The sequence below is a fragment of the Scatophagus argus genome, chromosome 22 (assembly GCF_020382885.2).
Source record: "Scatophagus argus isolate fScaArg1 chromosome 22, fScaArg1.pri, whole genome shotgun sequence".
Lineage (NCBI taxonomy): Eukaryota > Metazoa > Chordata > Actinopteri > Scatophagidae > Scatophagus > Scatophagus argus.
This window is the reverse complement of record NC_058514.1, coordinates 5,331,635-5,343,733: the sequence shown is the minus strand read 5'-3', so window position 1 is coordinate 5,343,733 and position 12,099 is coordinate 5,331,635. Positions and strand designations below refer to the sequence as shown.

General features: G+C 42.5%; 1 protein-coding gene across 3 annotated transcripts in view; it reads right to left on the bottom strand.

Annotated features, from left to right (window-relative positions):
* cacna2d1a (calcium channel, voltage-dependent, alpha 2/delta subunit 1a) overlaps positions 1 to 12,099 on the bottom strand; it is an 80,313-nt gene that overhangs the window by 30,700 nt on the left and 37,514 nt on the right. For all 3 annotated transcript variants that reach the window (XM_046379084.1, XM_046379085.1, XM_046379086.1), the window contains exons 7-10: positions 5,048 to 5,179; positions 4,413 to 4,482; positions 3,596 to 3,646; positions 2,359 to 2,458 (exon numbers count right to left, since the gene is read on the bottom strand). In XM_046379084.1, the coding sequence (XP_046235040.1) occupies positions 2,359 to 2,458; positions 3,596 to 3,646; positions 4,413 to 4,482; positions 5,048 to 5,179 (353 nt within the window). The remainder of the gene's footprint in view (positions 1 to 2,358; positions 2,459 to 3,595; positions 3,647 to 4,412; positions 4,483 to 5,047; positions 5,180 to 12,099) is intronic.

Here is a 12,099-nt window from a genome sequence, read left to right as displayed (position 1 = left end):
AACATGTTGGCGGACGTTTCAAGGCAAATACTGCCAACACATTCGTCTTCTAAACAGACGAACGCCTACACACACTCTAATATAAACCATTGCGAGATAGAACTTCATCGAACTTCTGAAACGCATCTTAAAATATCTCAGACACCGCAATAAAAGCCCAGCAGAAGACAATACCATATGCGTGCACATCCTATATATGGGTTTGTTTGTATAAAAAATATCTCATAGTCAAGTCAGCATACACACCAATCAGCCAATACCTTGGAACCACACTACAGGTGAAGTGAGTAACACTGATCATCCACTGCAAAAGAACATTCTGTAACGTCTCGAGGAAGGTGACAAAGGGCTCAGGATGCCGACATGGCCACCAAACTCCATGGATCTCAGTCCCATCCCATCCTCACATCCATTTTATCTTTCATAGGTAAAAGTACAAAAACATATCATCTTAGCCGGGGGTTTGGCCAGAGCAGACACAGTCGTTTTAATTTCATGAAAAGGTTGCTTCAAAGTGTTTCTCGGAGGTCTGGAAACTGAGCTGGACGGCATGAATATACTTATTACACTGCAGCCTAATTCCATTAACTTCAAAAGCTTGATCACTTAGCTGATTTGAAAGCTCCAAACAAAAACATAAACCACTGCTGTATTAAGGAAAGTGAAAGAAAATGCAATTAATGGTTCATTTGCAGTGGAAACTGAAAATGTAATTTATATTCCCTCCCATTAGAAAGAAGGACAAGGAGGAGGCAAATAAAGATTAAAAGAGAAGATTTCAGATAGAGTGCAGGCACAATCAAGTAACTAATGTATCCTGCACCAAACACACAAGCAGCTGCAGCGAGATAGTTTCACAGGCAGATACCCAACTGTATACTCAACGTATCTTATAGGATATCGAGGAGGGGGCTGCTGTGACTGTTGGGTGGACAAGGTGAAAAGATATAAGATGAGGGAAAATGTTCTGTTTGGGCCAAAAAGTCCTTCACCTTCGGGCAGTGGGAGTCTGCTCCTTCTGCCTGGAAAGTTTGACAGGTCTTCTTCGGTTGTCTTTGTCTTCCTCCTGACAGTGTGTTATTGTTTTCAGTGACTGGCCAGTTTCCCTCTCCTTTTAACAGCGACGGGGGTCTTTTGATTCACTTATGGAGGGAACGTCTTGTTCTTGTGTGATCTAATTTCTCAGTGAAAGGACTGATGTTATTTACTAAGAGGAGGGTGAAACAATGACATTTTGGCAGAGAAGAAGGTCTCCTCTTTTTCATTGCTCTCAACGTGTTTGAAATCTTTTCTCCGTTGTCCAATCAGATTAAAACAGCGGAGAACCTTCTTCTTCGAGGAGAACAAAAGGACATATGGGAACATCATCGTCAAAATTAAACACGCTTTGCTCACTGAGTGACGCAAAGCAGCAGTTTGGTGGCTGCTTAGCAACGGTGTATAGAAGTGTTAGCAGTTAGCTTCCAAATGCTCAAAGTTGGAGAGGTGATCTTCACATTCCACTCCAGCGTAACTGGCGCCAAAATGTCCTCTCGACTGCTCACAAAGTGCTCCAGTGGAACGGAAAGAACCACTGCAGCGAGTTAAAATAATATGATTTTTCTCTCCTAACACTGCAAGGAATATTGGAAGCTCTGTAGCACGAGCCTGATGCAGAGTTTTAAACGATGATTGATGAGTATTTCCTCGATTCTCATGTCAGTAATTCCTTTGATGCCTAAGATTCCTACAGAATTTCAGTTAACCTCCCAGGGTCTTTTCCATTGCATGCCACTGATTCAACGTGTGGGTCAAAAAGAAAGCCCACATTCATCTGTCAAACTTATCTTGTGGCATTTCAGGGTTTGCTCAAGCTGCGTCATCTGTTCGCTCTATTAGGCACACATACTTTGTTTTCAGCTTGGATGCTCCTCTACATAAACGCATGTTCACACACACACACACACACACACACACACACATACACACATATACATGTATATGCACTTTTAGTCAGACAAATGAGCACACAAGCATGCATGCATCCATGCACATATGCAGCCACAATAAAGATTCATCCATGTGCATGACATTAAGTCACTCAAAAGGTCACTGCCATGTTTAAACCAATGACTCAAACTGCAGGAGTTAAGCCACTCAAACACTCAGTCCACAAAAATGTCCACATTAACATTCATCAATGTGTCACCTGCAAGTTCAATACACATACAGAGTCATAAGAACTTTCTGGACAGGATTTTATAAAAAATACACATACTTTATGACATGAAGTGATGTTAAGTTGATAACATATTAGTATAAGTCCTGCTTATATCTTACTGGTGATGAAATTTAAATATTAGTTGTGTGAATACTCACAGAGATAACGTTCACGTAGTCATCATCGGAGAGGGTCTCCAGCATGTTGTTGACGGATCCCCGAATGAGTCTAAGGGTGAGGCCCGAAACGCTGCCGCTCCTGCAGTTTGGAACAAAGATGGCCTGGTTTTAATAATATGAACTAACATCAAATTATTTAATAATAAAAAAAACCAAAACTCAAACATCATGGAACAGTTGTGCCTGCACCGTCCCCTGCTTTCAAATTATACCCAATGGATAAATAAACCAAAAAAAAAAAGAGTTCTGTATTCTGTATTTGCCCTTTGATATTTTATGTACAAAACAAATGGAGCTTTTGCCTGATCAGGACACTGAAGAAGGGGTCAGTGGCAACTGACATTTCCATCTTTAAAGCCTTCTGCCTGCAGGCCAAAACATTTCTGAGCTATAAGCAGCGATATCACATGCCATCCCCCACGTCCCAGCTAATGACCTGCACACAAACTGTGAATGCTTGCACAGAATGAAAAATACAAACTCTGCGCTCATTGGCGCTCATTGTCAAGGCCAGACTCCTTAATAGTTTCGTTTATGGTACTGCTCTTCCCACAACAAGATAACCTGCACTGATGGGTCTATGAATAGACCAGTTACTTGATTCCTGCAGGTAAAAGAATAGAAAGGGACAGAGAAAAATGAGCAGAGCTCCTTTAATGATTATGTCAGACTGAGTTTTTCCATTTAGGACACTCAGTTAGCCCTGATTCTGAGTCAAGAGTGCAACTTCTTATGAAACTCCACCTGAAGGAAAACATTCAGTCAAAGAACACAATGGAAGAGAAATACTATTAAAATGTATTTCAATGATAGGGTTGACATTCATTAAAAAAATATTACAGACAAGGATTAATACACATTTCATGTTGTAGTGAGACGTCGTATGTGAGATTGACTTGGTTTGGGATACAGAAAACATCCAAACTGAGCATTTCTTAAAAAATGTTCGGCCTATAACCTGATCAAACTGCCGTCGTGACCGACTTCGCTCCAGAATATCTCGGCTCTTTTAAAGCGTTAACAGCTGGACTATAAACTGATGAAGCTTCCCAACATACTGACTGCGTTTTCTTTTGCCAGTTTCACAAGAGCGCCAAGGCAGCGCAGTCTCGTCCGGCGGGGTGAGGCCAGTCATAGAGCTAACATCAGGGCCTTCTGGCGCGTAAAAGAAAATAAAATCTGACTGTAACATATGAATCATAAGGTCGTCACTCACGCATCCACCAGAATCAGCATGTCCTTGGGTGACGCCGCCCCCTGAATGTACCTGGTGAGTAATAACAGACACACACACACACAAAGGTCAGGGATATTGAACACATAAAGAAAAGGACACATGGAATTATAATAATTCAGAAAAAAACATCAAATTCATAAGGAATCTGTACAAGGACTTGAGTATGCATAATAATAGGTATGAGTCTGTATATCTTGTCATTCTTAGTAAGTAAACAAATATCACTTTCTGTCATTTGCATTTGAAATCATCCAGACCTTTGGATTCTTTAATTAGTTTTCCTTCTCCATTTCTTTAATAAACAAACAGTTGTGCGTCTTTGTTCAGAGTTTGAGTGCTCAGTAGCCAATGGGGCTTTTGAGGCTAATGAAATTTAATAACACAGTTAAAAGAGTATTGGTGGCTCCCAGGCAGATTTTAATCATTTTTAGGAGACTAATGAAGCTTTTGTAATGGTACCCTTTGATCTGCGGTGGCTTAATCATCACAGTGCTCTGATGTGTTTGTGAGAGTGTTTGTTAGACTTTAGTCAGGGTCCTGGGTCCGTTGATTATATTTAACTGTGTGTGCGTGTGTGTGTGTGTGTGGGTGTGCTCGCGCGTGTGCATATGCTCTGTGCGAATTCATGTTTATGCAAGATGCAAATACAGTTTTGGCAAATGAATGTTTAATATGACAATTACACAGGTAGACTGAATGAGCTGTCCATGACAGGCGCTAGAGAAATCACAGGCAATGAGATGATTGGAGACACAAAAGTAAAAGCATAGATCCCATAACGAGTGTTCACACTCACCACGGTCGCCTGCGCACATCGTAGAGGTCGATCTTATTCGCTGAATTGCTTGCGTTCATCCAAGGGGATGCTGGGTTTGGCAGAAAGAAACAAAATGGAGGAAGTATTGTTACTTCACATTAGTTTTGGGCATATGTGTGTCAGTGGCTAAATCCTCTTGTGTCTTATATCTATATTCTTATATTCTAATATTATGTCTTAAAAGTAAATAGTAAATAGTTGGACTTTTTTGGGGAGATGAGAAACTCAATACCACCCTTATTTCTGTGTGTTAAGTATGCAACTCAAACCAGAAGCTCAGTTCAGCATGAAGTGAAAGCAGGGGGAAACAGCTTGCCTGAGGCCAAAGTTAAACTATTCCTTTAATGGAATATTTCATCTATAGTGCTCACTTCAGAGGTAAATTCTCATACCTTTTGTGGTGATGGACATGTTTTTCAAAAAGTGATTCATCAAGTGAGTCACAAGAAACAGTTGTGACAAAGTCTGACCAACAGTGTTAAGAAAAGTCTTTGTGTGTTTACACGCATCTGCCTGCAGCAGGATGAAATGGCCTTCTGGTGGGGATTCTTCACTGACCACTGGAAGGTCAGCAGGCTGTTGGAGGAACCCCGTTTGCCTACTGAGCTGCTCACCTGGGTAGTACCGAGCTAATCCAGTGGCAGAGCCAAACACCTGCCAGAGGAGAGATGGATCTTCCTCTTTGTTTTTCCGGAAAACATCCTCCAAGGCCTCTGTCCAATTTAGCTCATTCAAAATGATGGTAGCTGGAACACACACACACACACACACAGAAAGATTAATTGAGTCATATTTGTGCAGAAGTAGCCTACAAAATCATAAAAATCACACAAGCACAAAATGTCAAGGCTTTTCAAAAACCATTTACTCTGAAAAAGCAATTCTGAAGAAAGAGAAAAAGAGAAACCATGCTTGAAAGTCTAACACACACACACTTGTACACACAGATTTGCCAGCATTAGGCTACTGACATTGATGGCTGAGAGGAAGCCTCCTCACAGATATTGAAACTGACGTCAATCTGCTGTGATATTTCCATTCCTTTTACTTTTTTTTTTTTTTTTGGTCTCAAAACACACACCAAAATCTACAGCGGTGGAAAAGTGAGCAACAGAGAGGAGAAAGGAGACAGAGGACAAAACAGAATGATTCAATTTGATATTTCTGGAATAAGACAAAATCATCTCCTGGGTACTCAGGGGACAGACATACAGTAAACGTTTTGTTTACCTGTTTGTCTGCAGGAGCTCTTACTGGCCTAATGCTTCAACAATCTAGTTTGATCGAAAAAGTCAGTGCTCTGCCTGGGAGAGTGGGCTGCATGTCAAAGTGATGCTGTGCATGACTCATACTCGCGTGTGTGTGTGTGTGTGTGTGTGTGTGTGTGTGTGTGTGTGTGTGTGCGCAGATGCCCCCATATAGTTGTGTGCGTGTGCTATTGTGAGAGCAACTGGATTAAAGGAACAACAAAGAACAAAAAAACAGAAATGAAACAACCAGGGCGAGACGGGACAGGCGGGAGGTCCGGGGGAGTGCTGAGGCGGAGCCATACATGAAAGACAACTAGAAGCTGTGCGGTTCAAAGTGAGATATGGTGAGTTAGTATGAAGCAGCTGTAGCTTAGTTAGAAAATTATACTGCAAACTTAGCAGGAAGAGGCGCTAAAGAGAGAAGAGTGGCGGGTGGGGGGGCACAAGGCGAGAGAACAAAATTCATTCTTGCTTTAAAATTCAGAAACCTCATTAGTTTTAACTATACTTGAATTAAATCAAAACACACAGATGTCACTTCCATACAAGACAGTGTGACTGAGATCTTATAATTAAATTAATTAAATTAAATAAAATTAAGACTTTCTCTTGAGCATCACCCAGTGACTGTTGTCTGTAAATCTGTGTGTAACCGGTGCAACATGATTTCATGATGGTACTTTGGCAGATCAGTGCTTTGACCCAAATGCTAACCTGCCCACAATCACATTGCTAACATCCTGATGTTGAGTAGGTATAATGTTTGTTTGCTAGCATATTTAACACAACGTACAGCTGAGGCCCGTGAGAATGTCATCGGTATCGCTGAAGGTGTTCACTCACAAGACAAAGTAATAAAAAAATTTAAAAACACCTAAAGATGATGCAAGGTGACAGGCTGCCAAAATGAACTGACTGAAAATTACTGACTGACAATCATGGTGCAGTGGTTAGCACTGTCGCCTCATAGCAAGAGGGTTCCAGGTTCGAATCCCGGTCCGGGCCCTTTTATGTGGAGTTTACATGTTCTCCCTGTGCCTGCGTGGGTTTTCTCAATACCAAAAACATGCACATTAGGTTAACTGGCTACTCTAAATTGCCCCTAGGTGTGAGTGTGAGAGTGTGTGGTTGTCTGTCTTATAGAAAATGGATGGATGGATCTCTCATCATCCCCACTTCTTCCTCGTTTTCTCTGCTCTGTGGTTCTCATTTTCCATCTGGCTTCCCACCCCCACCAAACCCCCTCCCTTTACTGAGGCTCTATTTCAATGTTTTGTAAGATAAAGACAGAGTTTAGACCAGGCTTTAAATGGCTCTCTGTGGTGTTGTAGGGGAAAGCATCCCAATGATAAGTGTTGACAATTTGTTCAGACCTGATCCCTGCTCCCCGAGGATGGCCCTTAATGGATCAGTCCTGCTGCTTTCTGTAAAATCCGTAACGAGAAGTCTCAGGGTAACAAGACCTCGTATAGGATTGGTACTTACTCCCAATGCTGCTCATACCAAACAGTGAACTAACAAGGACAGAGGACATTCAATATTTTATTTTGCGCATCAGCCACCTCTGCAGGAAGTCACTGTAGCGACCAACCCATCAAGTGATGATGAGGAAGAGAGACAAAATAAATGACTGAGACGGAGAGTGTGTCCTTACTGTGTCTGGTCTTTCTGCGTTTCTTTCGTGTAAAATTGACAAACCTATTATCGTCTCCCACAAGAATTTGGATTCAGACACACATCATACACCCCGCCGCAACCGGGTGGGCAGGTCAGGTGCCATCGATGAAGCCTTAGCAACAGTGTCAAAAGGCACAACATGGCTGCATCCTCTAATCACAGTTTCAGTGTAAACACATCCATCTGTGCGGCGATGCGTCTGTTACTTGCTCGAGGTCAGCGTGATGAGGGGAAGAAATGAGAAATTGGTGGTCACAGCCGCAATGCAAGCTTTGGTCAGCTCTGTTTGTCAGGAGTGGCAACGTGGCCTAAGGGATTTTTGGAGTTGGAGGTGGGGTGGGCGTATTGTGCATCTGCATACTTAGAACAGCAAACACTAATATTTGTATTGCCATGAAGAAAATCTGGATTTCTTCAGGGGTTGAATAAATAGAAGATGAAAGAAAGCAACTAGTGGTTTCCTATGAACAGATCATGCAAACCTGTATCTGTAAACCTGTCCAGACTCTCTGTTTGGTCCCATTTGGACATACAGGTTTAAAAATGAACCAGATTATAATTGTTTCAGATGATAATAAATCAGTAAAGATGTCCAGCCATGCCAGCCTAATAAATCACACTATTCAAATATCACATGGTTAACAAGTGAAGACAAGTGAGACAAAAAATGAATGATTCATGAGGCAAGAAGACATGGGAACTGAATATGGAAAAGAAGATACTAAATATTCCCTGTGAGGCATATAGATGCCTTCAAAAACAAACAGGATCCCGGCAGTGACTGATGAAGCTGACAGCGGTGTGAGGATGTGAGGTGCCATACCAAGTGATGCCCCGAGGCGTTCGCTGTCATCAGTTAGCTGGTGGCTCAAACTGCCTGTACATTTGAAAATAATTACATGGTGGGGGCTGAAGTGCTGAGAACCTGCAATCATCTCATCAGAGGGGGTGCAACACTCGATGATACTTCGCCACTCACTACAGATTGTGACGAGGGCACCATTTCATCTCATCTTTTTTCATGGGTCCCCACAACACTGACATCCACTGAAGCCTAAACAACCCATCCACGATGCTACGTCATGCAGCTGGTGTGTGTTGCACTTAACAGTGCAACACACACCAGCCAGACACCTTAAAATCCCTCCTTAACACATAGTCTCACCAGTTATGCGTCATATAAATTTGCCTTGCTGAGTAACTCTGCAATTTGTGCTGAGCAGAAAAAAAGCTGTAAATGTGGATGAGATGTTGGATGGAGCAATGTGGGCAACAAGAGCATTAAACTGTGCAGTGACAGGACTTCATAGGAGTGAGGTGAACTTTAGCTGAGCTGTGGATCTGCTGTGCACCACACTGTTTTACTGTGCTTGCTGTTTTGGGCAGTTTTAGAAAATTGAATACTTCTCCCTTTATAGGATGTTGCCAGTCACGATTTTACATGCAGTTTATTCTCTGTACTCAAATCATCTATTTAGCCATGATGCTTAAAATGGTTTTGATCCCTGCCTTTAGAAACAGATGAGGGGCAGGGATAAGGAGATATGAACACCAGCACATGTATACTTGACTATCATAATTACTTATGTAGCATGAGAAAGGTCATGAAGGTGAGACAAAGCCTTTTGGTAATCTCCACTGCCAAGAGGAATTACTCACAATGCACACACACACACACACACACACACACACACACACACACACACACACACACACACACACACACTGGTGGCTGTCTTCTTGAGTGACAGCTGAATCTTTTCACGCCACATGTGGATCATGAGGTTGCAAAGTTTCCACTTGCTGATCATGGCTGCCATTACTGGGAAACAATTCAACAATACAGTATGTGAGAGTGCAGAAATCACTTTCATTATTTTCTTTGCAGTCTTATGGTAAAATATGCTTTCTTTCGAAACTTTCTGGCGTGGAGAGGAATCCAAATGTGAATCCCAATCACCTGATTAGAACATCCTGGGAAGGCATCCAACTTGTCGCAAGGACACAGGTTGCAAACTTAATGACAGCGAGAGAGGGGAGGGAAGAGGGAGAGAAGGACGAGGAGGGAGAGATAGAAATGAAGACACGTCAGAGTTTGGCAGCCTGCACGGTAAATGAAACAGGACGTGTATCAAGTGGCACAAGAGTGCAAGAAGAAGAAGAGGGGGAAAAAAATCTATTCATACGCTGTGAGCTTTGCCACAGGAAGCGTGATTTCAACACAAACACGCTCGCACACACGGTGTCACAGTATCTCAGCACGTCACTGCGCGCGTGTGTCTCGGGTTGACAGGTGCCACACAGCGTTGATGCAAACGGGCATCAGATGAGCCTCGGATCTCCAGCCAAGGCCGCAATGCTCTCCTCTCATCTCCTCTCATCGCGTCCACGCCAATCTGCCTAATGAGCGAGAGGACACGCATACGCTGGCATGAGATCCGTATACAGTAGGTGCATGTGATGTGACACATGCACGACGGCTCTCACACCCCAAGTGTTTCTTCCTCTCTGTCTCTCTCAAACACATTCACAATCACACACACAGATAAAACCCTGATTCATCTCCAGTGCACACACACACACACACACATAAACACAATAATGAATCCCAGTCTGACCACCCACACTGGATCAACAGGGAGAATATATTCCAATCAGCAGGACTAATGCAGTGGAGAAAGACAGTAGCACATTTGTCTCCACACACCCTGCTATTAATATGCCTAATAAAGTAGAGTGAAGGATGAGGGGTATGTGGATTGAAGGGACAGAGCTGGAAGAGGAAAAGAAGTAAGGGGTCAGATGAGCAAGGAGGTGAGGGGGAATGAAAAAATGCAAACCTGAGATAATATGTAGGGAAGATGGAAGAGTTAAGGTGCAAAAAAAAAAAAAAGCAGAGAATGAAAAGGGGTGGGGAGAAAGTCGACGGCAATCTAAGAAGAAGAGGCGCAAGACGCATCTCTCCTTCAGCGTCAGTCCAAGCCACAAGGACGCCAGCAATGTCTAAACAAAGTCCTCTAATCAAGTTACCAGTCCTTCCTACACACAACAAGACAGAACACCAGGGGCGTGTCTAAGCATGTGGGTCTCCTTCTACGCACACGCACGCACACACGCGCAAACACTCAGAAACACATTGCCATGGCAACACCGACAGTGCTGGCCAGTCACAGTGGCATCACTGTGGCAGCCCGTCCTTGGAGATAGAGAGAATAGAGCCAAAATTGCACAAGTGCACGAGCGTCTGCAAAAGTCCATATGACGTAATTATTGAGTGTGTACGTGTAGGCTTTGTGCGCATGTCCAAGTACCTCTAATTCTAAGTTGCTTGTCTGCTTGTTCCAGAAAGTAGTATAAATACAACTGCTATACATCAGTGCAGCTGCATTTTCAGGGGTATATTGCGTCTTTAGAGAGAAAGACCACCAACAATAGCTTTGGAATTGCTACTTTGCTAAGCAAAACTCCACGCAGAGACCACTCTCCATCCACAGACTGGAGGAGATCAGAGACAAGTCAGAAGTACGGTGACATTAAAAGAATATTAACTGGCTTATCCAGATGAAGTTCAGTTCAAATGATCAGCAGCAATCAGCTGCTTAGCTTTGCTTAGCACACATGCTGTGAACAGGGAAAGCCACAAGTCTGGCACTGTCTACAGGTTATTTGTTGTTTTCCCACTTATCTGGCATAAGCAAATAAGATGTATACATATAAACAAATTATAATTTAATGTGAGCTTTAATGCTATAAGTAAGTGGATCTTGTATCCTTTGGACAGACTGTTTACAGTCTTTGTGCTAAGCTACGCTAACTGGCCTCTAACTTTAGCTCACCTAATTGTAAGCAAGAAAGGGAATTAGCATGAACCCCAAAGTAACTGACTATTAAGTAAAAATATATACAATGTGATTGGGAGAAAGGCCACATATCAACCAACAGCACTGTATGACGGAGGTTTGGGAGCCATGTAAAGAACAAGTGATTGTGTGTATTTTGATAAACATCCCATTGAGGGCATGTAAACAGAATTCTGCAAAGGATCTCTGTAATAAAACCTCAACTGAGCAAAAAGAGGAGAGATTAAGAAGCAAAAAAGACAGTCATGTATAGTCGCACAAAGAGAGCAAAAGACCCAGTGATGAATCATACTAGAAATAACTCTCTCCTCCAACACCCCAACCCATCCCCCACCCTTTCATCATTATAACTGTTGCTTGTAAAAATAACTAAGTGCATTTGGCCATTTGGCAATGACAGAAGTGTCTGCACAGTCAGAGGCCTCAGAGGCCCATCACTGCGCACATTTATAGTGGAGTGGAGTGACTTTCTGTATAAGGGCATCAAAGTCATGTGACTGAGTCCGCTGCATATAGCAAACCCAGTGTGACGATCATTACGGAAATTGACATTGAACGCTCAATCAATACCAAGCAGGCAATTAGCTTATGCCTGGGTATAAGAAAATGATTTAACTGTTTTGATGCCTGTCGAATGTGCGTGTTGTTAAATGTAGCGTGCAACATGTGAAATCCTTTATGAAATGTCGTCTGAAGCAGCACGAGAGGCCAATCATGTAGGTTTTGTGTAAGTTTGGGCTGATACCGCATTTCTTTTGACTCATGCAGATTTCATTAGCTTTGTCTTATCACATCACATGTCAGTTCTAATTTAATATTCACTCTTTTGCATCTCCATATCCTTCCATACAAAGTGTGTGCATGTGTCAAGACTCGAGT